Raw genomic sequence first — 16,517 nt, forward strand, 5'->3', positions numbered from 1 at the left:
ACTGAGCTAGTGGGCTTCGGGTCAGGACCAGGGATGGGTCCGCTCCCTTTGCGAGAGGGGCAGCCCAGCTCCTGGAGGGCTCCAGATTTGGAGTTGGCCCGGGTGGGCAGGTGCTTTCCAGGAGCTGGTGTCTTGGGGCCAGTGGGAGGAGGGGGCAGACTTCCCCTGCAGTCCAGACTACAGAGTGTGCTTCCCCACCCCAGGACCGGGCAGGCCCACAGCCCGAGGAACTCCTACTAAGGAATCTTCTCCTAAGGAATGCACAGCCTGGCTCTGGGAGCTGTTGGCACTTTAGGCAAATCCATGAATCAGAGGGTCAGGCCAGGCCCTTGATCCGAGGTCCATGTTGTCGCCCCAGGCCCCTGCTCACCAGGAGGCAGTGGCAGGGAGGGCCACTCAGAGCGGATTCTCGTATCTGGTGAAGCTGGAGAGCTTCTCCCGCAGGGTTTTGAAGGAGGGCCTCTGCTCTGGGTCCTTGTGCCAGCAGGAGAGCATCAGCCTGTGTGCAGTGGGAGGGCACTGGGGGGGGCAGGGCATGCGGTAGCCTGCCTCCACCCTCAGGAAGGCCTCGTGGTTGGACATGCCTGCCAGCGTTGGGATGAGAGGGGCTTTCAGGGGCTGGGGGACCGTGCCCACCTGCCCTCCACCCACCACCAGGAAGTCCTGCCCTGCCGCCTGCGGCCCCTCCCAGGAAGCCTGGGCCTGCCGTGCATCCCCTGCACACGTTGCTAACACCATCCTTTGGACGGCTGCCCCTGGGAGGTGGCCCCTTCCACCCTGCCCACAGTGGGGGACATTGGGGGCCCAGTACCTGGATAGGGCATCTGACCCCTGCTGAAGATCTCATGGAGGAGAATCCCGAAGGACCACACATCAGATTTGATGGAGTAATGCCCTCGGGAGAGTGCCTCGGGCGCGGTCCACTTGTAGGGGATGTTGTGGTCATAGGAAAGGTAGATGTCCTCCTGTGATCAGACACATGCTGGAGGTGGGCCTTGGGGGAGCCTGCACCCCTCCCGTTCCCCCAGCAGGGACAGGCATGGGGAGCAGGGGCCTGGTGGGAGGTGTGCGGCCGCCTCGCCTGGAGAGTGGACACTGATGACATGCTGTCAGGACACACCGCCATCACGGCTGCCACTACAGGCAGCTGCTGCTTCACTTGGAGACAAGCAGGCCCAGGGCCCCAAGAAGAGCTGCTTTCCCTCAGATTGGTGGAGGGAAGGAGCAGGAGGTGTGGGGGAGACAGGAGGAGGAGAGAGCTGGGAAGTCGGGGTCAGGAAAAGCATGGCCCTCTTGGGTCATGTCAGAGGAGCCCAGAGGTGGACAGTGACCATCATGTGGAGCCTGCAGACGTTCTCAGTCATGAGTTCACAGAGGTGCCAAAAAAGGTGGACTGGCTACCACTGGACGAACTCAGAAAAGCCTGCCTTTCCATCCAACCTGGCCCACTACTGGCTGCGGAGTGGAGGAGAGTCATGTGTCTTCTAGAAGCATCCAGCTCACGATGAGGAAAAAACCACAGCATCAGCACCTCACCCCCGTGAGCGAAGCAACCTGATGCCTGCTGTCCGCGGCCGGCCAGCAGTGTCACAAAAAAAGAAGCAGACTGCTCCCCATCTGCCAACAGACCGCACCCCACCAGCCGACAGACCGCACCCCATTAGCCAACGGACTGTGCCCCGGATACCAGCAGACCGCACCCCAAAGGACCGAATGACAAACCCAGAGCAGAGGGCTTCACGGAGGAGGGGCGACGAGTCTCAAACGTGAGTTTTGAGGAGACGGAGCAGAGCGGTGGTTTGAGAGACAAGCAGTCAAGCAGCTGTGACACATGGGTCTGCTCGAGGGGCAAACTGAAGTGAACTCACCGCATTTGCAAGAATTTGGGAACTTGGCTCTGAGGGGACGTGATGACTTTAAGGAGTCCCCACTAATGTTAACAGTGTGATGATGGCATTGTGGCTGTTTTGTTTGGAGTCCTTATAGAGATGCCAAGGTGTGCACCTGCGCGGGACTTTGGTGTAAGCATGGAGGGAGGAGGGCCGTGCGGGCTGTCCCCTGGTGGTACTGAAGCTCGCTGCTCTCCTCTGGCCCCATTTGTCTCCAGAATCCTCCGTAAGAAACAAGTTTCCTGTATGTGGGGGGCAGCTGGGGAGATGTTTACCCTGAGCTCACAGACCAGCCTGCAGGAGGCCGGGGCAGTGACACTGAGTGGATGAATGAGCAAATGAGTGGGACCCTTAGCACCCGGCCCCTGCTGCACCACAGCCCACCACTCAGCAGAGACTTTTTGCTCCGTGGACCCCCCACCCCAGCCTCTGGCCCTGGGTGGTTTCCCTTTCCCTTTGCAGCTCCTGGAGTCGTCTGTGTGGCTCCTCAGCCCTGTGACTCACCTGTCAGAGCCACAGCTGCTTCAGCTCCCCAACGGCAGAGAACCCATGGGAATCCCCAGCTTCATGCACAGAGGAAGCCCCGCACCCTCCACCCTTTGCCCCTTGCCCTCTACCCTCCAAGGGCCCCACCTTGACGAGCCTGGCCAGCCCGAAGTCCCCGACTTTGCAGATGTGGTTTTCCCCCACGAGGATGTTCCTGGCAGCCAGGTCCCGGTGGATGTAATTCTGTGATTCCAGGTAGCACATTCCCTCGGCCACCTGCCATGTGATGTCCACCAGCTCTGAGACGGGCAGGGCTGTCTCGTCAGAGTCTGGAGACAAGAGGAGGCCAGGGTCAGCGGGGCTGGCCGGGGCCAAGCTCTCTCTGCCGTGGGCTCTTCAAGCTCCTGGGCTCGGGAAGGGCTGGGGCAAAGGGCAGTTGGCTGATTTAAAATTGGAACAGTGGACCCGCTGCAGCCCTTCTGAAAGGCAGTTAGGTATCTGAGCCAAAGCACGGTGCAAACATGTGCTTTTCCCCACATTTTGCCTTCCGGGAATCTACACGAAAGCAACAGGAACGCAAAGACATCAGGACAGAGGTGTTCATCACAGCATCGTTTACACAGCTGCGAACCTTGAAAAGGTGCAGCCTCCAGCAACGAGCTAAATGGACGTAGCCTATCTACACGGTCGTGTACAGACCCTCAAAAATTTCTGAAGAACATTGAATGACACGGGAAACTGCGGCAATCAAGCTTATGTGAAAAATTTTCCATTCAGAATATTCCCAATGTTGATGTCTAAGTATGTTCCCAGATGTGCACACACACGTCCTGGGTGTCATTCACCCGGCCCTGCACGTCTTCCCATTTACCGTCTCAGGACGCGGGTGGCGTCCACACACACTGGCACTTCCACTCATCCACAGCTGTTGTCTTTGGTTTGGGAGTTAAATAAAATAATGGGCTTTGTTACAGATGATGAGGTCTCCGAGCCAACGGATACGTCCAGTGTGTGAGCATGCATGTAAGTGTGCGTAAGTGTGTACTGTGGTGTGAGTCTTGTGTGCATCTGTACGTGTGGTGCGCATGCGTGCGAGTGTTCACGTGTGCGTGTGAGTACAGGTGGCTGTGTAAGTGTACATGCACTCAAACCCAAGAAGGAGGGGCGGTGCCTTCTAAGGAGAGAAGCAGTGAGGACCAGGCCTGCAAGTTCCAGAAGCAGTGGGGGTGGGCAGGCCGCTCCAGGCATTAACTGTGGGTGCAGGAATTATGAGTGGCTCTTGTCTTATTTGTACTTATCCGTGTCTTCTCAAACTCCTACAATGAACAGATGGTACATTTATCACATACTGTAAGTCGTTCCTTAAACGGGAAAGGGCTGGCGAAGGCATCTGAGTCCCTGGCTGTCTGCACGTGGCAGGGGGTGGTCTGGGTTTCCTTTTTCTTTGTCGTGTGTCCCCTTGCCGGCTGTGAGCAGGGGTGACTTCCATCCCCGGGAAGGGGCCCGCTCACCCCGCAGCAGCGCCAGCAGGCTCCCCTTGGGCATGAGCTCCGTGACGATGTACACGGGATCTCCCACGGAAGCCACGGCGTACAGCGCCAGGATGTGCTTGTGCCGAAGCTGCTTCATGGCCTGGATCTCCGCCTGGAATGTGTGCTGGTGCAGGAGGTCATCTGCAGGGCCGGCTGCCTCAGTGGGTGCGGCCCCATGGAGAAGGCCAGCCCCTGTCGCTCCCCCATATGCGGCAGCCCCCAGGCCAGGATGTCAGGGCAGGCACAGCCCAGCCCCAGGGCAACCCAGCGCCACAGCCTCATGTTCACAGGAGCAGATGGCGCTCACCACACCCTGGGCACCTCCAATGCCCCCGCGTGGCCAGCACCTGCTGGAGCCAGATGCAGGGCTCAAACACCCCCAAGTGTGTCCCCACGCCCCCTGCGCCCTGGTTCCTGAAGTGGGATCCAAACCCCAGTGGGTCCCAAGGAGACTTTAGATGAGCCTTTTCAGATTCCTAGTGATCTCTTTATTTTACTGGCTTTCCATTTACATCAAGGATTTAAAATTCCCTTTTAAAATAAATGAGTTTAGGTAAAAACATACACAATTGAAAGGAAAATGCTACCTTGATGCCGCTGTAGATGCCATGTAGGGCTCAAGTTAAGGCAGCCTGCAGCACGTGGGACATCAGGGCCTGGGCTGGATTGGCTGCCCCCACCCCGGTGAGCGAGGCCAGAAGTCCCTCTTGGTGGGACTGGCAGGGAGGCGTGGGGTCAAGCAGGCCCCCCGGCCTGAGGCCCACTCACCTCGGGCGATCACCTTAATGGCCACTCGGACCTGGTCCTTCCAGAGCCCTTCGAAGACCTCCCCGAAGTAGCCAGAGCCCAGCCTCCTGCAGAGCGTGAATTCCTCCCGCGGCCGCTCCCAGTCGTCACACTGCGGCAGGGGCTCCGGCTCGTGCTGGAGGAACAGGCAGGGCACGTGGGGCGGGGGAATGCTGTCCAGCCACCCAGCCCATCCTCCAGGAAGCCCACTCTGCCTCCAGCAGGGGGTGCCCCGCTCTGTCAGCTGGGTCGTTCAGCTTGGATGGTCCCTGAGTGCTGCATGTGGCTGGGCTCTCCTAGGGGCTGCCCCTGCCTGGCTGCCCCTGCTGTGCATGCAAACACACGCCACCCTCATCGCCCACTCTGGGCCAGTGACTGGCCTGAATGCCACTGAGACAAAACTGTCCGCCTGCTGGCCAAGGCACACAGCCCTTGTCCCCAGGCTCCCACCAGCCCAGAGAGACTCAGCGTATGACAGCGGCACAGCTGACCTCTCACTGGCCCAGGGGTGAGAGTGACCCGGCAAAGGAGGGCAGTTCCCCTGCACACCCTCCTGCTCCCACACCCAGCTCTGTGCAGCCACAGCTTCCAGGCAGCCCTGATCCCCGGGGCCCAGTCCCCTCCAGGGGGTCAGTGCGTCAGGACCCACACCCACCCTGTGCAACCCTGAGGGTCCCTGTTGAGGAGAGACGGCTGTGGGTGGGCACGGGCAGGGCGAGGGTCCAGCAGGGCAGCCCTACCTTCCAGCAGGGCACAGTCAGCCGCAGGCCGTGGGACAGGCTCTGGGCCTTGTGGTGGTCCACGAGGTCAGGCAGGCTGGGGAAGGACACGGCCTGGTTGAGGTGCAGCCGGCCGGCCCGCCGCCAGATCTTGTAGTGCCGCACAGCCTGCGTGTCCCGCACTGAAGCGCAGGGAGCACGGGCAGAAGGAGGGACGCACGTGAGCAGGCGCGTGCACCCTGGGCCCCCTCAGAAAGGAGCTTGCAGGTCAAGGGGCAAAGTGGGCACCATGCTCAACTTTCTGCCCCAGGGTGCTACCAACAGGGAAAGGACAAAACGCAGACCCCGGACCCCAGGGGCAAGCCATGCCCACTGGCAGGGGTCAGAGCTCCCCTGAGGAGGGCCGGGATGTTGGAGATGCCACAGCAAGACAGAGGGGACAGGCCAGAGGGAGCCGGGCTCTCTGCATGCAGGGAGGGTTCAGGGGCAAGGAGCCCCAGAGTCAGGCGGGGTTGGGCCGCAGAGGGGAGGAGCAGGGGCTGTACCTGAGAGGACGTAGTCCACACCCGGCTTCTCGCTGACCCTGATCAGGAAGGCACCCGGCTTGTTGCCCTCGGCCTGCAGTCGGTGTAAGGCTTCTGAGCGGGAGATGCGGCCGAAGAACCACCTGGGGGGAGTGTGTCCTGAGCTTGCTGACCCCCACGCTGCCCACCCTGAATCCCAGCCCCTCACCTGACCCTCTGCCTCCTTGTGCTCCCAGCCGAGACCCACAGCTGCCCTCTGATAGTCCCCCACCCAGAGACCCCTTCCTTGCCCATCATAGACCCCAAATGTCTCAAATGGCCAGTTCTGGACACCAGGAAAGGCCCTAGTGGCCCAGAAGAGGGCAGACACCTCCCACCACCTGCCCTGATGGCCCCATCCCAGAGACATGCCATCCCATCCTGTGCAACCACATCATTCTGTGATTCTGTGGCCACCTCCTGTGACCTGGGCCATGGACACAGTGCTCCTGCTCTGTGGGACCTAGGGTTGGGTGTCTGAGCAGCAAGAAAATGCACCCGTGCACTTGGACTCACATACATGCACCCACATACTCACACATGCACCCGCCTGCTCACATGCATGCGCCCACACACTGACACATGTGCACTTGCACTGATATGCATGCATCCACACACTCACACACATGCACCCTGCAGGGGCATTAGCTGGTGTGCCCCTTTAAAGACCACATGTCCTTGAGGCTCCTGTCTGGGCTATGCGCCAGCACTCACAATGATAATAGTCCTGGGCTTGGCCAACCCAGCTGCTTTCTCCTGGGATAGTTGGCACAGAGACCCTTGAGGTCTGAAGGAAAACAGAGGCCCTTGGGGAGGGGGCTTTGGTCCTTGGAATGCAGGATACAGGGACGTTCCCCCATGGCAAGCATGCAGCCTTTGTCCTTCTGCCTGTTTAAGCTGGCTTCTAGCAGGGGGCGGTGGCCATGTGCAGGTCTACGTCCAGCCAGCCACCCCTAGACTCTCTCCCTGTACATAAGTCCCAATAAATCTATCCGTCTCGCCCACCATCTCCAGGGTATTTCTTCCATCCGTTGGCACGATACCCTGCTGCCCTAGCCCAGCTGGGTGTGCAGCCTTACACTTGGCGAGCCAGCCAGGAGACCAAAGAAACCCCCGTGAGCACCGAGACTATGGGGGATGGGAAGGGGAAATCCAGGGAGGGAATACCTGGCTGGCAGGCCTCCTCCATGTGGGAGTGGGTCACTGCCATCCTAGATGGACGGGGCTCACCGCATGAGTACGGGGACGCCCCAAAAATGCCAAAGGGCCTTGGGGAAGTCCTGGGCATGGTCGATGTGAGGAACTGAAAATCAGAAGCCCGGGTGGCAGCTGCTGCAGTGGGGTGGCCCCTCCCTGCTGCTGTTCGCTTAGCAACAGAAGCTGAAATGGAAGCTAAGGCGACGGTGAGGGAGCTGCCAGGGGAGTTAAAATTAGAAAGGGAAGCAGGGCTGGTTCAAGCCGAAACTACCCGGGCTCTGTCAGCACACCTACGGAGTCTGACGGGAGGACAGTGGCCTTAGCCTGCCGCCTCGCCAGGATGAAAGGGCAACAGCTGCCCCAGGCAAAGGTGAGAGCTCTCATGACACAACGAGATTGGAGCCCAGAACAATGGGACTCGTGAGATTCAAGCAGTGATGGTGAGGAGCTGCTGGCTGGGATGGACCCTTAGAGGTCCCGTACTGGCCCCACACTCGCCCTAACCTGACAGTTAAAGTCTGACCAGCCCCCGCTCGTGGGGTAGATGCCCTGGACCTGCCTCTGCCTGTCTGGCGTGTGCATTCCCCCACGAGGGACTGGACCGCCACAGAACTGCTGGAACCGGGGAACAAATTCAGACAGAAGGGGAGACAAAGCGTCCCTGGCTGGTTTCTGCACCTCTGGGTCGCTGGTGCAAAAGGCATTTTGTCATCGGGGGTTGAGATGAGCAAAATGGCTTCTGTCACCTCCCACCCCGACCTGCGGCGATGCCCTTAAGCCTTGGTAAATGAGCACGGGGCCGTCTCTCTCTTGACCTGGCCAGTCACTGCCTGCAGGGGTGCCTGGCCCAACGAGAGGAACATGCCCGTGCCCCGTCCCTGTGGGCAGACCATGGAACCAGCACAGGAACCATGAGGGAAGTGGGAATTAAACATGCTGTTTATGCCGAATATGTCCGAGGGGCTGACAATGAGATTTTTACAGCAGACACAAAAGACACTGTGCTGCACACAGCACCTGACCAATGTATGGGCCTTGGTTTCTATGCTCAGTCCTTTGTGGGTCAACCTGTGTCCAGGTGGCCCAAGCTGCAGCCGACCTGGGAGAAACAGACAAAATCAGAAAGAAGAAGGTAAGCACTACCGGGGTTCCGGGAGGGAAGGAAGATAAAGGGGGCAAAGTGCAAAGGGTCCAGTTAGGGTGACTCACAGGCAGATGTGGCAAGACTTGGTGGCCATGGGCGCCCCTCTGGAGAAAATAGATAAGCAGCCGAATCCTGTCTTGGTGGCACTGTGGCAGAAATTAGGGCCAAAATAGAGGTTCACCAAGCCTCCCTCTGGGGAAGTTTCTGGGCTGCCCACTCCACGGCAGCCCCTGTGACAACATGGGAACATCCCAGCCCCCTTGACCAGGGAACAAGCCAAGGGACCCTGACTCATCCCTGTAACCGTGTGCATGTAGCACGAGTTTCGAGGGACTGGAGGCCACACGTAGAGCTGACAATTTATTGGTCTGCCAACAATAAACAGACTGTTTTAGCCTTAGTAGACACAGGAGCAGAATGTGCTTTGGTTGATGGCAATCTATCCCATTTTGATGGCCCTATTTCTGTCATAGATGGTTATGGTGGGGGCACAGTCGAGGTGACACTGATGCTGCAGGTAGGGCGTCTCTTGCCAAGATGGTACATGGTTTGTATGGCCCCCACAGCGGAATACATCGGGCGTGGATGTCCTCGCTGGCCTGACTCTTCAGACTACTGCTGCAGAATCCCGCCTCTGGGTCCGCACGATTAAAGCTGTAATAAGGGGCTGTGCCAGGTGGACTCTAGTGAGGTTGCCCCAACTGCATCGTGTGGGACGATAAAGTAGCATCATCTCCAGGGGCATAAGACGAAATCACAGGAACCGTACGGAAGTTGGCAAAGGTAGGAACCGTTAGACCCACACACAGCCCATTCAGTAGCCCAGTGTGGCCTGTGTGGAGGCCAGACAGGTCCTGGTGACTGACTGTGGGCTCTAGGGAATTGAACAAAGTGACACGGCCCGTGTCTGCTGCTGTCCCCATATAGCCTCCCTCCTAGAGCACAGAGGGCGCACCCTGGACCCATCATTTTGTCCTGGACCCTGCTGGTGCCTTTTTCAGCATCCCCTGGAGGAAGGTAGCCAGGACCACCTTGCCTCCACCTGGGAGGGCACACGAGGGACTTTCACTGCTCTGCCTCAAGGGTGTCTCCACAGCCCCACAATTTGTCATGGTCTCGTGGCTGCTGACCTGGCTCAATGGACAAAACCCCCTGATGTCGCCTGGTTTCATTATGTTTTGGATGCCATGCTGGCCTCTGAGTCTTTTGCAGACCTCCGGGAAGCCTCCCGCTCCCTCGCCGCCCACCTATGCCAGCGAGGACGGGTTGGAGAGGACAACAAAGTGCAAAACCCTGGGCTCTCTGTCCAGAACCTGCGTGTTGTCTGGTCGGGGAGACAAAAGTGGCTCCTGCTGCTGTTGTAGGTAAGATACAGGTCTCCCCACCATCCAACACCCCGAAACAACCGCAGAGCTTTCTGGGCTTAGGAGGTCATGCCTCATCCAGCCCAACTGCTTCGCCCCCCTCATAAGTCGGTGTGGAAGGGGGGGTCTGGGTCTGGGGGACCACCGAGCAGGAGGCCTTCGCCCAGGCCAAAGTAGCAGTGAGACAAATCCTGTCCGTGGGTGTTTCAACACAAGGACAGCCATGTGAATTGGATGTTTCCAGTCACCTAGAGGGGTTCAGATGGGGTCTCTGGCAGAGGCAAGGCAACAAACGGGTGCCCCTTGGCTCTGGTCCCAGTGTGGAAAGGGGCTGACACCTGGTGCAGCACCTGGACAGCTGTGTGCAGCTTACCCAGCCCTCCAGCAGGTGGAGCCCACAACCCATGCCCTGTCGGTCACTGTCCACACTCATCTGCCCATTGCGCGGTGGCTGCGGGCCACTTTCCAGAAGCCTCACTCGGAATAGCCCAAACACGGACACTAACAAAGTGGCATGCTTACAACAACGAGGGACCCTGGCCAGTCGTCCCCTCTGCAGAACTGCATGACATTCTCGGGCCAGTAACATACACCGGAGGAAACAACCCCGTCAGACGGGGTGTCCGTGCCTGAAACCCTGCCCAACGTACAAGGCCAATCCCAGCAGAGGCCTCATAGACGGATGGCTCCACAAGGGGTGACCATCAGCCACGTGGACAGCCGGGGCCGGCTAGCCTTCGACCGACAGCATGTGGTTGGACTCTGGCTCTGGAAACAGTGGTCAACAGGCTGAATTGCGGGCTGCCTGGATGGTGTTGACCTGTGAGTCCCATCCAATGTGCCTCTGTACAGACAGTCAGGCGGTCTTTAAGGGCTCACCCTGCAGATGGCCCAGTGGGCATGACAACAGTGGACTGTTAATGGTCGCCCATTGCGTGGGCTAGAGCTCTGGGGTGATATCTGGCAGCGGGTCCGGGGAATGACGATAACAGTGTACCATGTGTCTGCACATCAGCCAATAATACTGCCAGGAAACCAACAGGTGGACGAGTTAGCTGAGATCCACCTCCTGGAAGAAGCATGAGCCGAGAGAGCGGCAGAATGGCTACACAAGAAGTCTGGACATAAAGGACGAAGAACCCTCTGGGCTATTGCCAAGGCCTGGGGCCTCCTGCGCTATGCGGACGTGGTGCAGGTCTGTCAGGAGTGCCCTTCCTGCTCCTTGCAGAGACCCCAGGCCATTCCCCAGGACACAGACCAAATAGTCAGAGGTAACCAGTCTGCCCAACACTGGCAGGTGGACTACATCCAGCCCTTGCCTCTCTCTGATGGATGTTGGTATGCCCTCACTTGTGTGAACACGTACACAGGACTGCTGCAGGCGTACCCCAGCAAGAGGGCCACACAGAAGACCACCATGAGAGGCCTGGGACACCTCTGTGCTGTATACGGTGTTCCCACTGACACTGACAGTGACTGAGGGACGCATTTTCCTAGCCACCCAGTACAGACGTGGGCTGATCAAATGGATGTACACTGGCATTTCCACCTGCCATACAACCCCACAGCCGCGGGACTAGTGGAACAAATGAAACAACTAAGGACAGAAGACAGGACCCTAGCTCATTGGATGAGACGCCTGACAACGGCAATAAGTCAACTGAATGAAAGTGAGAGCCACACCCAACCCAGTACATACCAGATGTTGACACGAGGACCTGACGTGACAGCACGTCTACAGACAAGAGCTCATTGAGGAGAGAAACGGCAACCACAGAGGGGCACTCAGAACAACTTACTACGGCCTCTGCCACGGGAACTCGCTGCCGGGACCCACGCGGTCACTTGGCCCTGGGACTGGCAGGTGGGGCCCTGCTGGTGTGGTCTCTTAGCCCCTTGGGGACAGGCTTAGAACAGGATATCACAGTGAGACACTTCATTGTGGGGGGGCCACCCAAAACCTCCAAACTTACCACTCCAGGGCCTCCGATTCCCCAAGGTACATTCATCCTTTGCCTCTGGTGTGTTCTTGCTCCTCCCTTATCCTTTACCACTGCCCCTGCAGTGCCCACACCAACTGGACAAGCGGTGTGGTATTGTCAGCCTCGTCTGAAACCACAGGCCGGTATCACACTGACCCAAGACACTGCAACTACATACGTCCTGCTGGACGGTCATGACCTCCCTGTTCTGGTCCCCTCTAAACATCTTACTTTTGTCCTTAGGATGTTGTCTGCCAACCTCTTCACTGCCCGGGCACACATCTTTGCTGACTTACAAAGTCCCTCCAGCGGCTGGTATGCAGCAAGCTCCCTCTCCTCAGCCACCGGGTCACCACGGCGCCTCCAAGCAGCCCGCCCCTCCCCCTGGAGAGCCCACGAGAGTGGAGGAGTGCCGCCCACCTTCCCATTCCCACTCCTCTCCCCCCAAGCGACCTGTCCTCGCCCTCTTATGCCGCCTCTCGAAAGTATATCCTCCAGCTTGTGTGTGAGCAGGTTAGTACAACCCGAAGGGTGGGGTGCTCTGTTTCTGATGGCATAGGATGGTTAACTGCTGTGCAAATAGAATTAAGTGCTTCCTTTCCCTGGTGCATTGAACGTCACAACAACTCTGCACCGTCAAACGAAAGCATTTCAAAAAATGTGGGGTGGACACCTAAAGCAATGTGCAACCAAACAGTTATCATTCCTGCTGAAATGTGGCTGGGAAAACAAGGCAACACCATCAGAGGAGCCTATGTCTCTCCTCGGGGTGGCTGTGGGCTTGTGGCACCCGCGGCTGGCCCTGTCTGCCCTATAATTGGACGGGCAGATGCACATGGGGCGCCCCTACGACCCTGCACGCATCCTGTCTCCCTTCACAGCTTCCTTCTAATGGGGAGGCAGTCCGTGCACACCATCGTGTGCAACACACCGCAGAGTGGTTCTACCCCTCGCCACCCTCTCTCCACAGGCTGCAGTTGTGGATGCAGAACGGCAAGTGTCTGCCTTAGCCCAAAATATGGCAACAGCCCTCAATGACACTGGACATGCAGTAACTCTACTAAATGAAGAAACCTCCCAGATGAGAGAAGCAGTGTTGCAAAAGAGATGGCCTTGGACATGCTTACTGCAGCCCGAGGGGGGACCTGTGCCCTGATCACAGTAGAATGCTGTGTATGTATCCCTGATTATGCCCACAATGTTTCCTGCGCAATGGCCTCCTTACTGGTCACATACGGGTCACTGACAACCTGTCCACCGACCCAGCATCCACTTGGACACAATCCCTCCCCTCCAGCTGGTGACATGTTTTCATTGGTGTTCTTGCCTTTTTACCGCTTCTTTTATTTTCATGTTGTGCTCTCTGTTGCTGTTGTGGACTCTGCCTACAGTGCTCCTCTCTGTGTCTGACTTGAGGGAAACCACAGAAGACTGGCACAATGAGATTGTAAGGGCCATCTGGACACGTGGGGGATGGAGCGTAGGGGCACTAGCTGGTGTGCCCCTTTAAAAACCATGTGTCCATGAGACTCCTATCTGGCCTATGTGCCAGCACTCACGATGACAACAGTCCTGGGCTTGGCCGACCCAGCGGCTTTCTCCTGTGATAGTTGGCACAGAGACCATCAAGGTCTGAAGGAAAGCAGAGGCCCTTTGGAGCAGGGGGCAGGGTGGGGGGCTCTGGTCCTCGGAATGCAGGATACAGGGACAATCCCCCTTGGCAAGCACGCAGCCTTTGCTCCTCTGCCTGCTTAAGCCAGCTTCTCTCTGCGGGGCGGTAGCGGGTGCACATTGCCTGTCCAGCCGGCTGCCACTGCACCTTCCCTATACATAAGCCCCAGTAAATCTATGCGTCTCGCCCGCTGTCTCCAGGTCATTTCCTCAGTCTCTCGGCATGATACGCCGCTACCCTAGCCCAGCTGGTGGTGTAGCCTTATCCACCCGCATCCTCACATCCATGCACCTGCAGGCTCACAGACATTCACACACACGCTCACACACATGCACCTGCAGGCTCACAGGCATTCACACACACTCACACACACATGCACCTGCAGGCTCACAGACATTCACACACACTCACACACACATGCACCTGCAGGCTCACAGACATTCACACACACTCACACACACATGCACCTGCAGGCTCACAGGCATTCACACACACTCACACACACATGCACCTGCAGGCTCACAGGCATTCACACACACTCACACACACATGCACCTGCAGGCTCACAGGCATTCACACACACTCACACACACATGCACCTGCAGGCTCACAGGCATTCACACACACTCACACACACATGCACCTGCAGGCTCACAGGCATTCACACACACTCACACACACATGCACCTGCAGGCTCACAGGCATTCACACACACGCTCACACACATGCACCTGCAGGCTCACAGGTATTCACACACACTCACACACACATGCACGTGCAGGCTCACAGGCATTCACACACACTCACACACACATGCACCTGCAGGCTCACAGGCATTCACACACACTCACACACACATGCACCTGCAGGCTCACAGGCATTCACACACACTCACACACACATGCACCTGCAGGCTCACAGGCATTCACACACACTCACACACACATGCACCTGCAGGCTCACAGGCATTCACACACACTCACACACACATGCACCTGCAGGCTCACAGGCATTCACACACACGCTCACACACATGCACCTGCAGGCTCACAGGTATTCACACACACTCACACACACATGCACGTGCAGGCTCACAGGCATTCACACACACGCTCACACACATGCACCTGCAGGCTCACAGGTATTCACACACACTCACACACACATGCACGTGCAGGCTCACAGGCATTCACACACACGCTCACACACATGCACCTGCAGGCTCACAGGTATTCACACACACTCACACACACATGCACCTGCAGGCTCACAGGCATTCACACACATGCTCACAGGCATTCGCGCACACACACTCACAGGAATTCGCACACACCAGCTCCCAGCCCCAGGGCATGAATGAGCTCTTGACTCTGGACTGCAGGGTGAGGGCTTTGGAGCTCCCCAGGTGACCTCTGCTGCCCGCTGCTCTGTCCTTGGTCCCCCAGCTCTCTTAGGCATCACTGGAACTTGGGCCCCTTCACAGAAGGCTACTGTCTGTACAGAGCCCCTGGGGGTCCACGCCCTGCCCCTGACCGATCCAGTGCTCTCGAATCTCTCTCATTGACTCACCCCTCCAACCACCCTGTCTCCTTCCAGCTTCTCAAATGTGCTGGGTTCTCAGGGCCTCAGGGCCTTTGCACTAGCCATGGCGACCCTGCATTACCCCTGCATGGAACTCCACCTTCTGAAACTGTCCTGTTTAAGACTGTGCTTGTTTTCTGCTCATCTCCCTTCAGTAGGAGGGAGCCCCTGCATGTGTTCACGTGCTCTCCCAGCACACAGCTGGTCTCAATCAGTGTGAAATGGGGATCACAGGAGCACTGGCAGGCAACGGGTGTTCCTCTTGCTGGACCCACCCCACCCAGATCTCAGAGGAACCACCTCAGGTCGCCATGGACATGCCCTTGCCAGGCTTCCCCTTGTGGTCCAAGCTTCCTGGGCAGACCCTCAGGGCTGGCCACCGCCTCCGGGAGCCGCCTAGCCAGTACCAGGCAGCTGTGAGGATGCAGGGAGCAAACGCCTTGGCCCACGCCCTGGGCAGGCCTGGCACAATGGCCTTTGGGCTCCCTCCAACTGGGTCACACAGCTGGTTCGGGTTGTTTGGAAGGTGAGTGAAGCTTCCCTCCCCAAAAGTCCCACTCCTGCCTCAGTCTCCCCTGCGTAGCTCATCTCTGTCAGCCAGCCACCCGGAAGCCCACTGCCAACCCTTCTGTCCTCTCTGGGTCTTGGCACCCTGGTGGAGCCCAGGGAAGAAGCCACATGCCTCAACAGCCCCCAATCCCCATATGTCACTCAGCAAAAGCCCAGTTAGCGCTCCCAGGGGTCCAGTCCTGACTGGGGGACACAGGGAGATGGAGCTATGGGTCCCCACCCTCATTGGCCTCCCAGGGGCCAGCCCAGCACACCTGCCCTGCCCTAAGCACCGCCACAGCAGCACAGAGCTCTGTCCCATGGTCACCCTGCCCAGAGCTCTCCAGGGGCCGCAGGGCCCAGGGAGTGGGGGCACCTTGGAGTGAGCCACGAGGGCCACAGGGACACTCACGGCTCAGATTCCACGGTCTCCTTCTCGGCCAGGTAGTTGTGGGGCACGTAGCCCTCGGCCAGGGCCATGCCCGCCTCGTCCAGCAGTGTAGCCCACCACCACTCCTCCTCCTTCCTGGCCACGTGGAAGAGGTCCCCTGCCCGGAAGCTCAGCTCCTCCTCTGTCCGGGCCTCGAAGTCCCAGAGGCCCACGTACTTGGGTCCCAGGTGTGCCTGGCCCCAGGACGCCATGGTGGGTGCAGTGGCAGGACCTGGTCACCTGGCCTCACCACCTGTCACTGTGCCGGCTGCCGGCACCACTGGCTGGGAGTGACGGGCCATCCCCACCCAGCCAAGGAGCCAGCCCACTTCCCTGTGACAAGGCAGCCAAACCAGGTCGGCCACACCCATGCCCCGGGGCTGGCCTCTCCAGGGCTTCCCCAGGCACCCTAGCTCCACCCTAAGGGCCCCACAGCCCCACCTGTCCTCCTACCCACCATGTCCAGGTCAGTCTTGGCACTGCTGTTGCACATATGCTGTGGGAAACCTGCTCACCAACCGGCCACTAAGCTGCCCCTGGCCACACGGCTGGACCTGAGGCCAGGGGGAAGGAGGGCGGAGTAACTGCTGGGACTGGTGGGCACTCAGGTGAAAATGGAACCC

The 16,517-nt window shown here is 58.5% G+C and overlaps 1 protein-coding gene and 1 long non-coding RNA gene across 4 annotated transcripts; one reads left to right on the plus strand and one right to left on the minus strand.

Moving 5' to 3' along the window:
* Positions 1–295: 295 nt before the first annotated feature.
* On the minus strand, positions 296–16,226 carry PTK6 (protein tyrosine kinase 6). The gene is made up of 8 exons (XM_014849120.3): positions 15,877–16,226; positions 5,958–6,079; positions 5,434–5,594; positions 4,676–4,829; positions 3,887–4,048; positions 2,523–2,704; positions 812–965; positions 296–584 (listed from the first exon to the last, which is right to left on the minus strand). The coding sequence occupies exons 1-8, from the start codon at positions 16,104–16,106 to the stop codon at positions 397–399; spliced, it is 1,353 nt and encodes a 450-aa protein (XP_014704606.1). The 5' UTR covers positions 16,107–16,226; the 3' UTR covers positions 296–396.
* Positions 7,341–13,522, plus strand: LOC123277176 (uncharacterized). 3 transcript variants are annotated; one of them, XR_011494731.1, is made up of 6 exons: positions 7,352–7,542; positions 8,225–8,304; positions 8,883–9,099; positions 9,244–9,680; positions 11,906–12,175; positions 12,633–13,522. It is a non-coding gene; the product is annotated as an uncharacterized lncRNA (long non-coding RNA). The 3 variants fall into 3 exon arrangements; XR_011494733.1 differs by lacking the exon at positions 8,225–8,304 and having other exon boundaries at positions 7,341–7,542; positions 9,529–9,680; XR_011494732.1 differs by lacking the exon at positions 8,225–8,304.
* Positions 16,227–16,517: the final 291 nt, after the last annotated feature.

This window comes from Equus asinus, chromosome 15 (assembly GCF_041296235.1).
Source record: "Equus asinus isolate D_3611 breed Donkey chromosome 15, EquAss-T2T_v2, whole genome shotgun sequence".
Classification (NCBI taxonomy): domain Eukaryota; kingdom Metazoa; phylum Chordata; class Mammalia; order Perissodactyla; family Equidae; genus Equus; species Equus asinus.

Bases quoted from the DNA above. Each gene is read 5' to 3' on its own strand.
- PTK6 (XM_014849120.3), bottom strand. From the start codon at position 16,106: ATGGCGTCCTGGGGCCAGGCACACCTGGGACCCAAGTACGTGGGCCTC. The intron at 6,080-15,876 runs GTGAGTGTCCCT...CACTCCCCCCAG, and splicing joins GAGACCGTGGAATCTGAGCC to GTGGTTCTTCGGCCGCATCT. The intron at 4,830-5,433 runs GTAGGGCTGCCC...CTGTTCCTCCAG, and splicing joins TGACTGTGCCCTGCTGGAAG to CACGAGCCGGAGCCCCTGCC.